Source organism: Vanacampus margaritifer, chromosome 7, assembly GCF_051991255.1.
Source record: "Vanacampus margaritifer isolate UIUO_Vmar chromosome 7, RoL_Vmar_1.0, whole genome shotgun sequence".
Taxonomy (NCBI): Eukaryota; Metazoa; Chordata; class Actinopteri; order Syngnathiformes; family Syngnathidae; genus Vanacampus; species Vanacampus margaritifer.
In genome coordinates, this window is record NC_135438.1 from 5674081 (window position 1) to 5686517 (window position 12437).

Consider the following 12437-nt stretch of genomic DNA (forward strand, 5'->3'; position numbering starts at 1 on the left):
ACTGAATTCAAACAGCCATCTGGCTCGCATTGCAAATGTCACAGCTCGCCTGATTTTGTGTTTGGTCTCGTGGCGTTTTCAATTTGAGTCTACAGCAGAGGGTGGTATAAGAAAAAAAGCTCGTGGAATTTACCTTAAAAGGTTCCACTGTACAATATATTTATAATTGCTTTGGAACGATTAACTTGGACTCCAAACATAATTTCAGTCACTACAATGCACCTCCTAGAAGGAGGACAAAAATTGTGATAAAACAGCACTAAATGACAGCTGAAAAGTTTTTCAAGATTCAAAGCCACCTTATTAGAACTAGTGGTGCACCGATTTGTCGGCCCCTGATTTCGTTAATTTTGGTGGATCGGTGATCGGCAGGTCCCTTAAAAATAAACCGATCTTTTCCACCGATCTCATATCCCTCCTCAACGATCTGAAAGAGTCAGCCACTGTCGTCTTATGCTGAGATGACAAATTCAGGGATGTGATTTGACCAAAGTGAAATTATCTGAAAATTTAGCCGGGGGTCTGGGGGCCGCTGGCACCCAGCTAGGTCCAGGGCAGTGCCCTGGTGGGGGGACAAGAGGGGCTTCCCGGAGCTCATGGGTTTTCCGTGTTTTTAAGTACTTTCAATGCACTCACATGACAAAGAAATAGACAAAACAACAGCATAAATTTTCAATGTATATTGAACTATCCCATATAAAATGGCAGTTTTAGTCAACTCAAAATCAGTCACATTCAAAAACATTGGACTGCCTTTGCTTTTAAAAACTATCACTGAGAATATCATCATATCTAACTAATGTGATTACTAAGTTAACACATAAATAATGTTGAAGAGTTCAAATTTCATGAACAAATAATTGTATCATGACCAAATGAAAAGTAACTCATATTAGAGCATACCACAAATGTCTTTGTTATAGCAGAAGATGTTATCTGTCGGAGTCATGTGCATACACAATGAACTACTAAAAAAAAAAAAAAATCGTTTTTTTTTGGGGGGGGAGATAAAAAAAAAAGCGGAATTCCGCGAATTAGCGGAAAAATCATATCCCTGCAAATTAGCTTTTCATTTTTATTTGGGAGAACTACTTTATGTGCAGTCAAAACAACCCGTTTGTATTATTTCACAACTATTGTTCAATGTTTTCCACTAAAACAAAAATGGGACACTGAAGGTGTAATGCTGCTTGTTATGGGAAAAATCTGGATCGGGAAAAAAAATCTGGATCAGCAGGTCACTTTTTAAAAGATCGTGAATCTGCGATGGGCCAGAAAACTGTGATCGGCGCACCCCTAATTAGAACAGTAAAGTTAGATTTTAACTAGTATAGAAAAAGTAAGCAGTGAGGATAAAGAACAGAGCAGAGAAAAAGTGGAGGCGAAAGGACCAATAAAGCTGATTTGTTCAAGGGAGCATAGACGGTTTTCACTTTTTGACCAGGATAGTCTTTCCCTCCTGCTGCTTCATTGCCTACACACACTCCGAGCATATATATGTCGACAACACTTTTGTTAGAGAAGGTCACGGAGGAATTGCAATTGAACCTTTCGAGACGGTGACAGTTACAGAGCTGCGGAGATTCGCACCTTCCAGCAAGTGATAGCTGTAATCAAACATGCGGTAAGTGAGCCACCGGCCACATAGGCAAGAGTCTCCGTCTGAGGTTTTGCATTGGACCCCCGTTATATGGCAATGAACTTGACAAAAGTCAAAGCCACTTACTGCCAATCGCCAATGACACGTCTTCATTGGGAGGTACCAAAATGCTAGTATGTCTTGGACACAGGTTGACTACTTCCAATTTTAAAATTTTAAATTGTGGTTATCACAAAGCCATCATCAACTACACAGACACTGGTTTGAGTAACAATTTCCACATTCTTAAAAAGTCATACAAGTGTTCAAAGGAGCTACACGCTGTACTTAAAACTAAAATATATAAAACAAATACTCTTTGGTGGTGCATGTTGTGAGTGTAGCGTTTAACAAAGTAAAAAGTGATACACTGTACATTAAAACTTCAAAGGCTGACATTGCTGTGCATATTTTCCTTTTTTTCATTAATCAATTCGGACTCATGGAAATACTTTTGTGCAACCAACCTAGCGATTTTGCAGCTATATATTTTTTGTTTCTTCTTTTATAATTGCTGTACAAAATATACAGTAAGCCTGAAGAGAGGATAAACAAACAAAATATTAACATTCTGTCCTACTAAACATGCCATATCTAAACCCTATGCTGTATGCTCTTTTCTTTCCTAAGATGTTCCTCATACAGTTACAGTCGCAGTCTTTCTCTTTTCTTGAAAGGAATACATGGAAGGCAAAACAAAAAAATCAAAACCATCGTATATATCTTCTCTAGCTTTACTGCTTTTATTGCGTCTGTGATTCTTTGCTTCTGAGTTTCAGTAGATCCTGCTTTCTTTATAATATACAATGCCATGGCTATGTAGTTAACATGACTGGTGCGAGTGGGATGGCTTTTTTCTTATACCAAGTCCGTTTTTTATTTTGTAGATTAACCATCAGAGTTCCATCAGCAGTACCACATTTTTGACATCTATTATTCTCACTTATTGCCATCTTGAATAGTTTTGCTGGCGCATGGTATTATGTAACTAAATGTAATTAAACTTTTACATAGCAAACTGGTTGCCTTTGACTTTTCTGCTATATAGCGACTTTTCTAACCACTCTAGTGATTACTGGAGACTCAGCGACTCCCTCCAGAGAAGGAGAAGTTCATCCCTCCGTGTCCAGACTGCAAATTAATAGCATTCACCCAAAGTCACTGGAATGTTTTCACCATGTACAGACACCATTTTCAAGAAAAAGCAATTAACAAAAGACTTGGTTAGTAAATTGACACTTAACTCATTCACTCCCAGCCATTTTCACTGAAGCAACCTCCTTTGCTCCCGGGTGTTTTACTGGATTTTGACTGATTTTGCAGTGCCCACAGAATATTGTGTTCTATTGCTATATAAAAAAAAAAAACATGGAACCTACCAAAAGAAAGATTAAAGTCTCTTTCTAAAGTCTCTCGATTTTCCATTTTGCAGCAATTAGCATTAGAATATAACTAAGATTCATCAATATTCACAAATCTGTTTAAAACAGTGGGGAAAAGAGCTTTTTGCAACATGGCCCTGGTTGATCTCTTATACTCTGCTGCCACCTGCTGGCCGTGTTTTGTAATAACTACCATTGCTCCAAGCGTGCTCTTCAGTTCAGAGTCTGTATTAAAGCCTTATGGTTGCTCTAGCACAGGGGTGGCCAAGTTCGGTCCTCGAGAGCCACTATCCAGCCTGTTTTCCATGTCTTCCTCCTTCAGCGCAGCTGATTCTAATGATCATCTTATCATCAAGCTTTGCAGAAGCCTGACAACGATCCTGATCATGAATCAGGTGTGTTAGTGGAGAGAAACATGGAAAACAGGCTGGATAGTGGCTCTCGAGGACCGAACTTGGCCACCCCTGCTCTAGCATAAAAAAAACATAAATAAATACGTCTTTGGGAGCATGGTAATATTTAAAATGGAATGTATTTATACGTTTTTAGGAGCAAATAAGTTAATGGGAGAGTAGGCACTCGGAATACCCAAGTATTTGGATGCAAACAATTAAAAAGTGATCTTTCATAACATGTCCCCTTTGATAACACTTCAGATATTGTATGCAGAGGCCAAGGCAGATATTTGTATGTACTGTAGGTCGGTCATTCAAAAAAAATTTTATGCTTCCCCAAGCCAACTCTATGACTATAAATAGTATAATTTGTCTATAAAATAAAATAATAAAATAATTTAATAAAAGTATACCCCTGCAGAGAAACTAATTAGGCTTGCACACAGAATGAGAGCACCACTGCCACCTACTGTAGTGGATGCGCAATTGCACTTTTTTTTTTGAACAGCAGGGAAAAAATCTTTCCTGACAACACACTTTTTTGTGTGCATTTTTTTAGGCTTATTTTCTATTTAAAAATGTTTTTTTGTTTCTAATTGAACAACCTGTCAGTCATCTTCTACTTCTTCCACTGTACACAAAATGTCGTTATGCGTTTTTCATCTACACGAGCTATTTTACCTTTGATTGGAGCAAGTCCTCAAGGTCTCGAATTCTTTGTTGTGCTCCTTTTCTTCCTCCGTGATAAATCTCTGCACTGCCAGCTGGGGACAGAGAGCGGGATCGCTGCACAGGCGCATCCTGGGAGACGTAAGACGAGAGAGGCGCTAAAATGAGAGTATAATCTCGCAACAATGCAACAATTAACATCTGTACTGTAGATACTGAGTGAATGCCAACCGGAAAAAAAGGGGTGAATAATCCCACTCCCTCCTCACCTTGACAAAAAAACACGCTTTGCTGACTTTGGCACACACAGATGCTCACGAAAACAAACAGGCTACCAGAGGAATAAAAGCATGCTGGGGCAGCAGGCTGCATAAGCTGAAGGGAGAAAGTTCAGCTCGTGTGTGAAAGAACGGCATAGGTTTCTCTCTGCGACTGGCTAATGAGTATGTTCATTTCCATTTACATTGTTTCTTTGACAATAATGATGTCCCATTAGGGAAGACTAAAGGGGCTATAGATTCCAGAATGTGCTGGGCTTCATTACAAGAGGTGGGCAGGGAGGTCGCTCTAATTGCTCTACTAGGGGCCTCCAGGTTACACTTGATAGGACAACCGATTAGCGGGGAGCGGGGTTGGGAGGCGGCGGTGGTGGTGGTGGAGGTGGGGTGCATTGTGCTCGCCAGCCTCCCCTCTAATATAAAAATAAATAAAGAAGCGCTGTGGAAAAAAAGCAGTGGGAACAATATGCTAGTGGAATATGAATAGGAGACGATGGGAGGCGCCCTGTGGAGCCCAGGAGGCCTGACCAGATGGCGGGCTAAAAAATGCAGGGCGCCTAAACGCACAGCAGTCCTTGAGCTGGAGTGGGTGTGAAGTGCAAAGAGGAAGAGTGTTAGATAAGATGGCAGATCATTAATTCCAGTTCTGATGGCTGTTTCTAAACCAAACACTGCAGTTGTTCATCTTTACTTGCGTATTCAAACACACTCCGGAGGCGTACGTGTGTGGGAATACGCGCGACGGCTACGGCCGACTCCGGTGACCCGGTGCGCTTCATTCCGCCGTGGCGTCTGCTCGGGTGCTAAACATGTGTGCTTTAACTCAGCCTTAATGGCTGCGCACAACTAATTAGCAGGTTGATCTGCATATTCTTGATGCCAGGCGTGCCAGTTGGCCCGACTCCGCGTGGATGTCACGGGGCGAAACCGAATGGCCAGGAGGGGAATCCCGGTTCAACCAGAAAAGGCCAATGATGAAGTTAAAATGAAAACATTCTCAATGTGTGCTAACATGCTAAATTTTTAGAAGCATAATAAGCACTGATAGTTAAAGTCACAGTTTTCAGGGTGGAAAAAGGTTTAAGGGCCAGCACTTGTAACAGGCATCATAACTGAATAGTCGATTAATTGAATGTTCAGAAGCTGTTTCTGAGAAGGGAGTTGCTGCATCTCTGCATAGTTAGCATAGTTAGCAACATACATAGAATGTTTGTTATGTATACCAGAAAGGGCAAGGTGCCGTGTACGGTACCAATGATAAGGTAATTGGCACCAATATTCGGCATTTTGGCGTATATCGGCATTGGCCTTTTTTTTTTTTTTTTTATCTGAAGGCTGATTATAGATCATTTTTAACTGGGTTAACCTCTAGGAACTTTGTTGTTGTTGTAATTTTCAGTTAACTCTCTGAGAGGCTGCTGAGCCTGAGAACTCTTATAATTTGTCCATGAAATTGTTATAAGTAGACCGCTGCAGAGGAGCAATTACTCCTTTTGCACTCTCTGACAATGAGTGCCACTGCCACCTACTGTAGTGAATGTGCGATTACATTTTATTCTACTACGGCGAAAATCACCCGCTCCTGTATTTGGGAAGCACTGTTGAGACGCATTTTGTAATCACGGTGCATTTTGTAATAAACGTCCAAAATGTAATAACTTTTTCATTTCATTTTGTAATAAAGCCGCATTTTGTAATAAACTGCCCCAACGCATTTTGTAATAAATTTTGCCGCATTATGTAATAAGTTATTACATTTTGGACGTTTATTACAAAATGCACCGTTATTACAAAATGCGGCTCAACAAGCACTGACTTCCCAACGATAAATGTTTAACATTCCAGTTGTATTAAAATCTTGGAAAAAAATTGATTTACTGTAGAAAACTTTCAGGCATTATTTGTTGAAGTTTGCATTTAACTTTCTAAGACTTTTTTTGTTCGAATTTTAAAACAAAGATGACTCGTGTCGTGAAGTAAAAAGGAAATACCTTTAACAAAAAGGCATTTAAATGAAGTGTTGGAGTTTGCTTTTCATATATATATTTTATATATATATTTATATATATATATATATATATATATATATATATATATATATATATATATATATAGATATCTATATATATATATATAGATATCTATATATATATATATATATATATATATATATATATATAGAGATATATATATATATATATATATATCTATATATATATATATATATATATATATATATATAGATATATATATATATATATATATATATATATATATATATATATATATATATATATATAGAGATATATATATATATATAGATATATATATATATATATATATATATATATATATAGAGATATATATATATATAGAGATATATATATATATATATATATATATATATATATATATATAGATATATTGGTTATCGGCCTCTTTGACGACTAATAATCATGGTAATGGTATCGGCCAGGGAGAAAAAAAAATCAGTCTAGTTTTGCCAATGCTATACTACAACAAATTTTGATTTTCTGTCTTGTCCAGATATTTTCGGCACAGAAAAAGGGCCAAGGCATTCTGGAGAGGAGGAGAAGATAAGAAAGCACAGATTGCGCGCCATGGTCTACATCAGTTGTGGACCTGGGTTGGCAGCCACGACCTGACCCGGCGCATTGCACCTGCTAATGTCTCTCCAAACATGGAAGTGCAACACACACAGAGGATGCTGAGGAGAGCAAGTTGTCAAAACACCATTTAAGAACAGCCTCTATTCTGAGTGGGTATAAAAACTGGCTGTTGTGGGGGCCCTGAGAAGAAACATTTCACAGACATCTTCTCGCCTCCCTTCACCTTTCCTCCACATCTCTCAGTGAGAGAGGTCACGGTTATCAATGGGCTTATTTACGATTTCAGAGGCAAGTCTCGTGTGCATCTGGAGCACTCAAAGCTCAACTTTGTTCAAGTTGCACGGAGAACACAAATGTTGTACACAAACACTACTGTGGACAAAAGATACACACAGTTTCAGTATTTAAACCAACATTTAGTTTGGTTAGGTTTAATTAGTTTTCTGGGTGGTTCTGTTTTTTTTTATTAGTTAAAGTTCTTTAAAAAATGCTTAGTTTTAGTTTGAATTTTAGTATTTTTCGTTTGTTTTTGTTATCTAAAACAACCTTGGTTTAAGCCAAGTGGTCTGTGAAGAAAAAACATGATTACCAACTAAAACTTTTAACTTTTTGATACAAATGTAACAATTTTATACCATGTTATGAGCATTTGTCAAAGTTTTACATTTATTTGACAGGTATTTTTTTTCCCAATCGGAAAGAATGGCAATGCTGTTCATCTGTTTTTGGGTAAAATGAAACCTTTTCAGTTTGATAGTCTTTTTTGTTTGTAAAACAACAAGGTACATTCAATAAAGCACATCAAGTCAAGCAAGAAAGCAGAAATCATAAGGCTTGTGGCATTGATTTAAATTTATAGATTAGTCAACATCCACGACATTATTCAGTTTAAAAATACATGATCGACATTTGATTGCAGTACCAGTTATGTTAAAGCAGACAGGATATAAATCAGCAACTTAATGATAATTAGGTGTAAACAACAATGTTCTATAATGTGCGAGTGTGTCCTGAGGCAAACAAGCACTGAGGAAAGCACGTTGGATGGCATCAATACTATTAAAGTATTTCGTGCAAAAGAATTGCATTACATGAATAAAGAAGAAGAACAGACGACCTCCCGCTGAAGCTTTAATGAGGACAGTGGTAGAAATCAAACAACGTCTCTTCAGGCCAGCTTTAGTTGTGCGAGTGAGGCCATCTAGAAACCTGCCAAACTTAAAGAGTACGAATCGCGAGAAGATCAAAAGCTTGTCTAGGTGTTCATAATGTCCCGCTGAAGCGGTAAATCAGCCAGTGCCTGGGCCCAAGGCATGCGTGAAACCAGCAGCACACGCCGGGCCCGATCACAGAAGGAGGTGTGCGTGCGCGCGTGTGTGTGTTTTCAGGACAAAAAAAGGTTGGCAGAGGAAGGGTCTAATGAATCACATGGCTCTCAACACACCACTGCTTTCGTGTCACTTCTGTGGCTTTGATCTGACGCGAGCGAGGTAATTTTCGGGAAGTGCGGGCACGTAAGCTCCTCGCACACGCGCCGTTCTAACCGGCTAAAAGAGAAATTTGTGTCGATGTCGACCCACCTGCTGCCCCCTGACAGGAGAGATGTAGTGAAGCGTCTTCTCCTCTGAATGCTCACAATGAAGCCTCTGAGATGCGGCGGCCGTCTGCTCAGACATCGGTGCCTGGAAGTAAAGTAAGGGGTAAGCATGAGTGTGTTTATGAGGAAGTAAGTGGCTTACCATTAAACAGTAACAAGAAGAGACCAATCACATAAAAGCAGTACTGTTTGGTACGGTCAGTTTTCCACTTCAAAATGGTATGACCAAACCAATTAATTTCATTTATATCTGGCCTGAAAAGGAGAGGGAGGAAGACGACAACAACAACATAGGATACAAAAAAACAATAAGAAAACAGACCGCTGCAGCAAAGTGGAGAATGGGGAGTATAAAACTGCAACCTCAAGCAAAGTTGGGACCAACTCATTTCGGGAAGGCCCCGTGTTTGAAAAGGTCACAAGCTTTCGCGTTCATCCTCATCTCAATGAAAAAGAACCAAAGTGAGATGAACATTTTGCTTACACAGCCAACAGTCCGGGCAAGCTAAAAGATACTGCAAAAAAAAAAAAAAAAAAGCAACACAGACCACAGGATGGAACAATTTGGCCAAACAGCTCTCTGAGTGACATCATCAGAGTACAAGCAGCGACCGGTTAGAAATGCTAATTCTTACAGTGATATAGATGTTTGATTGTTATTATTTTGTGACAAGCAAATGTGCCGGACTAGTTACATTTAAACAACGTAATTAATCAATATTGTTATTTACTTGTATATTATGAGTGGACCACTTTGCCAAATCAAAATACTCAAAAACAAAATTGGATGTAAAAAAAAAAAAAAAAAAAAAGTGATCCCTATTACAAAAACACAGAGGTGTGTTATTATTTTGTGACAAGCAAATGTGCCGGACTAGTTACATTTAAACAACGTAATTAATCAATAGTGTTATTTACTTGCATATTATGAGTGGACCACTTTGCCAAATCAAAATACTCAAAAAAAATTGGATGTAAAAAAAAAAAAAAAAAAAAAAAGTGATCCCTATTACAAAAACACAGAGGCGTGTTATTATTTTGTGACAAGCAAATGTGCCGGACTAGTTGCATTTAAACAACGTAATTAATCAATAGTGTTATTTACTTGTATATTATGAGTAGACCACTTTGCCAAATCAAAATACTCAAAAACAAAATTGGATGTAAAAAAAAAAAGAAAAAGTGAACCCTATTACAAAAACACAGAGGTGTGTTATTATTTTGTGACAAGCAAATGTGCCGGACTAGTTGCATTTAAACAACGTAATTAATCAATATTTTTATTTACTTGTATATTATGAGTGGACCACTTTGCCAAATCAAAATACTCAAAAACAAAATTGGATGTAAAGAGAGAAAGAAAAAAAAAATTGGATGTAAAAAAGAAAAAAGAAAAAGTGATCCCTATTACAAAAACACAGAGGTAAACAAACGCCATCTATCAGGCATCCTGCAGTTTTTTGCGCAGTTTGTACTATAAAAGCTAAGGTTCGAATAGCAAAATCATAGCTGTCTTTTGGCTATGAGGCAAAAACACATCTTGCATGTCCTGTAATTAAATCCTATTCAAATTAAGTGATACCAATTTTTAAAACCACTGAAGCTTTCTTAGGTCATCTCATTGAAACAAACTAATAACAACTTTAAATTAGAACTTTTAACCAGACTAGCTATCAACTCTTAAGAAAAAAAATCAAAAAAATCAAAAAAGGTTATTAAAAAAAAGTGTGACTCTTGAAACTTGACATTTGCCGACATCTTTACACCTTTGCTAAAACCTTGTGACAAGATGGTGTAAAATAGGGGAGAAAAAAAACGCCACACCTGCTGCTGTCGACACTTAACTCATCAAATCCGAGCCTCCTGAATAAGAGCGGCCCTAGCAACTCTGTCTTACTCTTGAGCAGAAAACCATGTCATCACCTTTTTCCTTCCCTCCAACGAGGTTGTGATTGCATTATCGGAAATTTGGCATCTGGGCGCGACCCTATTAACTGCTGGGGTAATCAACTTTAAGCAAACCGGGAGGCGAGGTGGATGATAAATTATTAGTGAGGAAGAGTTTGTTCATATTTTATTAAATTGCCCTGTCAAAAGGGGGCTTGGCCAAATTATCTGGGGCCTAATTTAATGGACACTGGCCATACTGGCGTATCTGCTACAATTATTTATCACTTTCACACAGTCAAGAGGACGGACAGGCTTTTTTTTTTTTTTTTTTGCAGCAGCAGCAGCAGCCGCTGAGGCTACAGAGTAATGTAGCTGTTTTTTTTAAACAGTGCAATACCTGTAAAATGCCACTAGGCAGTTTCCATATGCAAACACTTTTCTGGTCCCACTCATAACGTAAAAAATATAACAAATTAAAAAAACAGGTAACCCACGATTGGTCGCCCTGAGCAACCGTGATGTCATTTTCAGTTAACAGAAAGTCGTAAAATGGCTGCCCTGTAAGATGTCTTAAAAATGGGTGGATTTTGCTTCTTAATTCATATTCTAAAAACGCACTATTAATCAGAATACCGTGTTTAGACTAGTAGGGGGCACATAGAACATATTATTGTAAATGTTCTTTTTTTACTTGACTTCCTCTTTAATACCGTACATTAATGAAACAAAGTTTTATGATGCAACAGTCTGTGCTTGGATCAAATAAATTCACTTATATTAATTCCTTGACCTATGGGAATAAATTGTTTTAAAGTTACAAGGAACATGCAGATTGTATTCAACTTGGTAGGTTCAATCTCCATTTATGCCATTTAAGTATGCATGCTTACTTTTTGTATATTTGTTGTTTTTTCAACTTTATTTATTATTTGTGTTTGGTATGTGGAACTATTCTTTTGACAAAAGCAGTGTCCTTAGGAGGGGCTCTACATTCCCTGAAAACTCACCAATTGTTTCATGGAAAGCTTAAAAAAAAAAACACGAGCCCCAGAATCAGCTTGACTGATCTACGAAATTTGGTGGACGTGTCATAACAGAACGCACAGAACTGAAATGGACCTCCTCAATTCTGGTTGGGCAAATTTGAATGCTCGATGAACTACGCCCAAATGAATCCAAATCGGAACCAGGTATCCTCGACAGAATGGGTGACGCTATATTGCCGAGCTTTATTACCTAATGTGGGCGGAGCATGGCTTCAAAGTTTGATTTTTGGGGTGAATTCTTCATGAAATTGGAATCCAAGCGGCCATTCATTGCATTTTGTAATTTGGAATTTTCTATGCTAATGCTATGCTTCTAATGTAATTTCCTTGCACTATACAGCGTACAAAAAAAAAAAAAAAAACAAAGATAGCGTTTTATTCTCTTGAAATACAGAGCCCTCTCATATTGATATTCTAGTTCAAGTTAGAAAAATAGAGTTTAGATGTATAGAGAACATAATAATGATGTCATAAGTTAAAAACAAACAAACAACAGAGTTGGAGTGAGCGTGAAGGAGAAAAGAGCATGCAGGTGCAGTGAGAACAAGACAGCAAACAGAGAAGTGTGAGGCTGAGGAATGGGAGGGAGGGGGGATGAATAAGAGGGAGAAGAAAAAAAAAGCCTGTCTTGGTAATTACCGAACACGATTAGGTTCTTGGGGGAACTTGTCTGGCACTCGCGGGCCTCGCTGGCGAGGCTCGACCATATGGAGGGAGGCTTGCGATCGCTCTCCCTGAAGCCCGTGACCCGTCTGCTGCTGAGCCCTTGAGCTGAATGCGGAATGAGACTTGCCAGGCCTAATGTGCTACACGTGCGCCATTTATGCCACAAAACAAATCTGATCACTGTAAATTACGCGGCCGCTGCAATCGGGAGGGGCTCCTGCCACACACACACAACCACACAACGG

General features: G+C 38.4%; 1 protein-coding gene across 1 annotated transcript in view; it reads right to left on the reverse strand.

Annotated features, from left to right (window-relative positions):
- Nucleotides 1-12437, reverse strand: part of cntln (centlein, centrosomal protein) — a 127407-nt gene that overhangs the window by 90402 nt on the left and 24568 nt on the right. Inside the window, exons 9-10 of the mRNA XM_077571002.1 lie at nucleotides 8574-8675; nucleotides 4098-4217 (exon numbers count right to left, since the gene is read on the reverse strand). Coding sequence (XP_077427128.1) covers nucleotides 4098-4217; nucleotides 8574-8675 — 222 coding nt within the window. The remainder of the gene's footprint in view (nucleotides 1-4097; nucleotides 4218-8573; nucleotides 8676-12437) is intronic.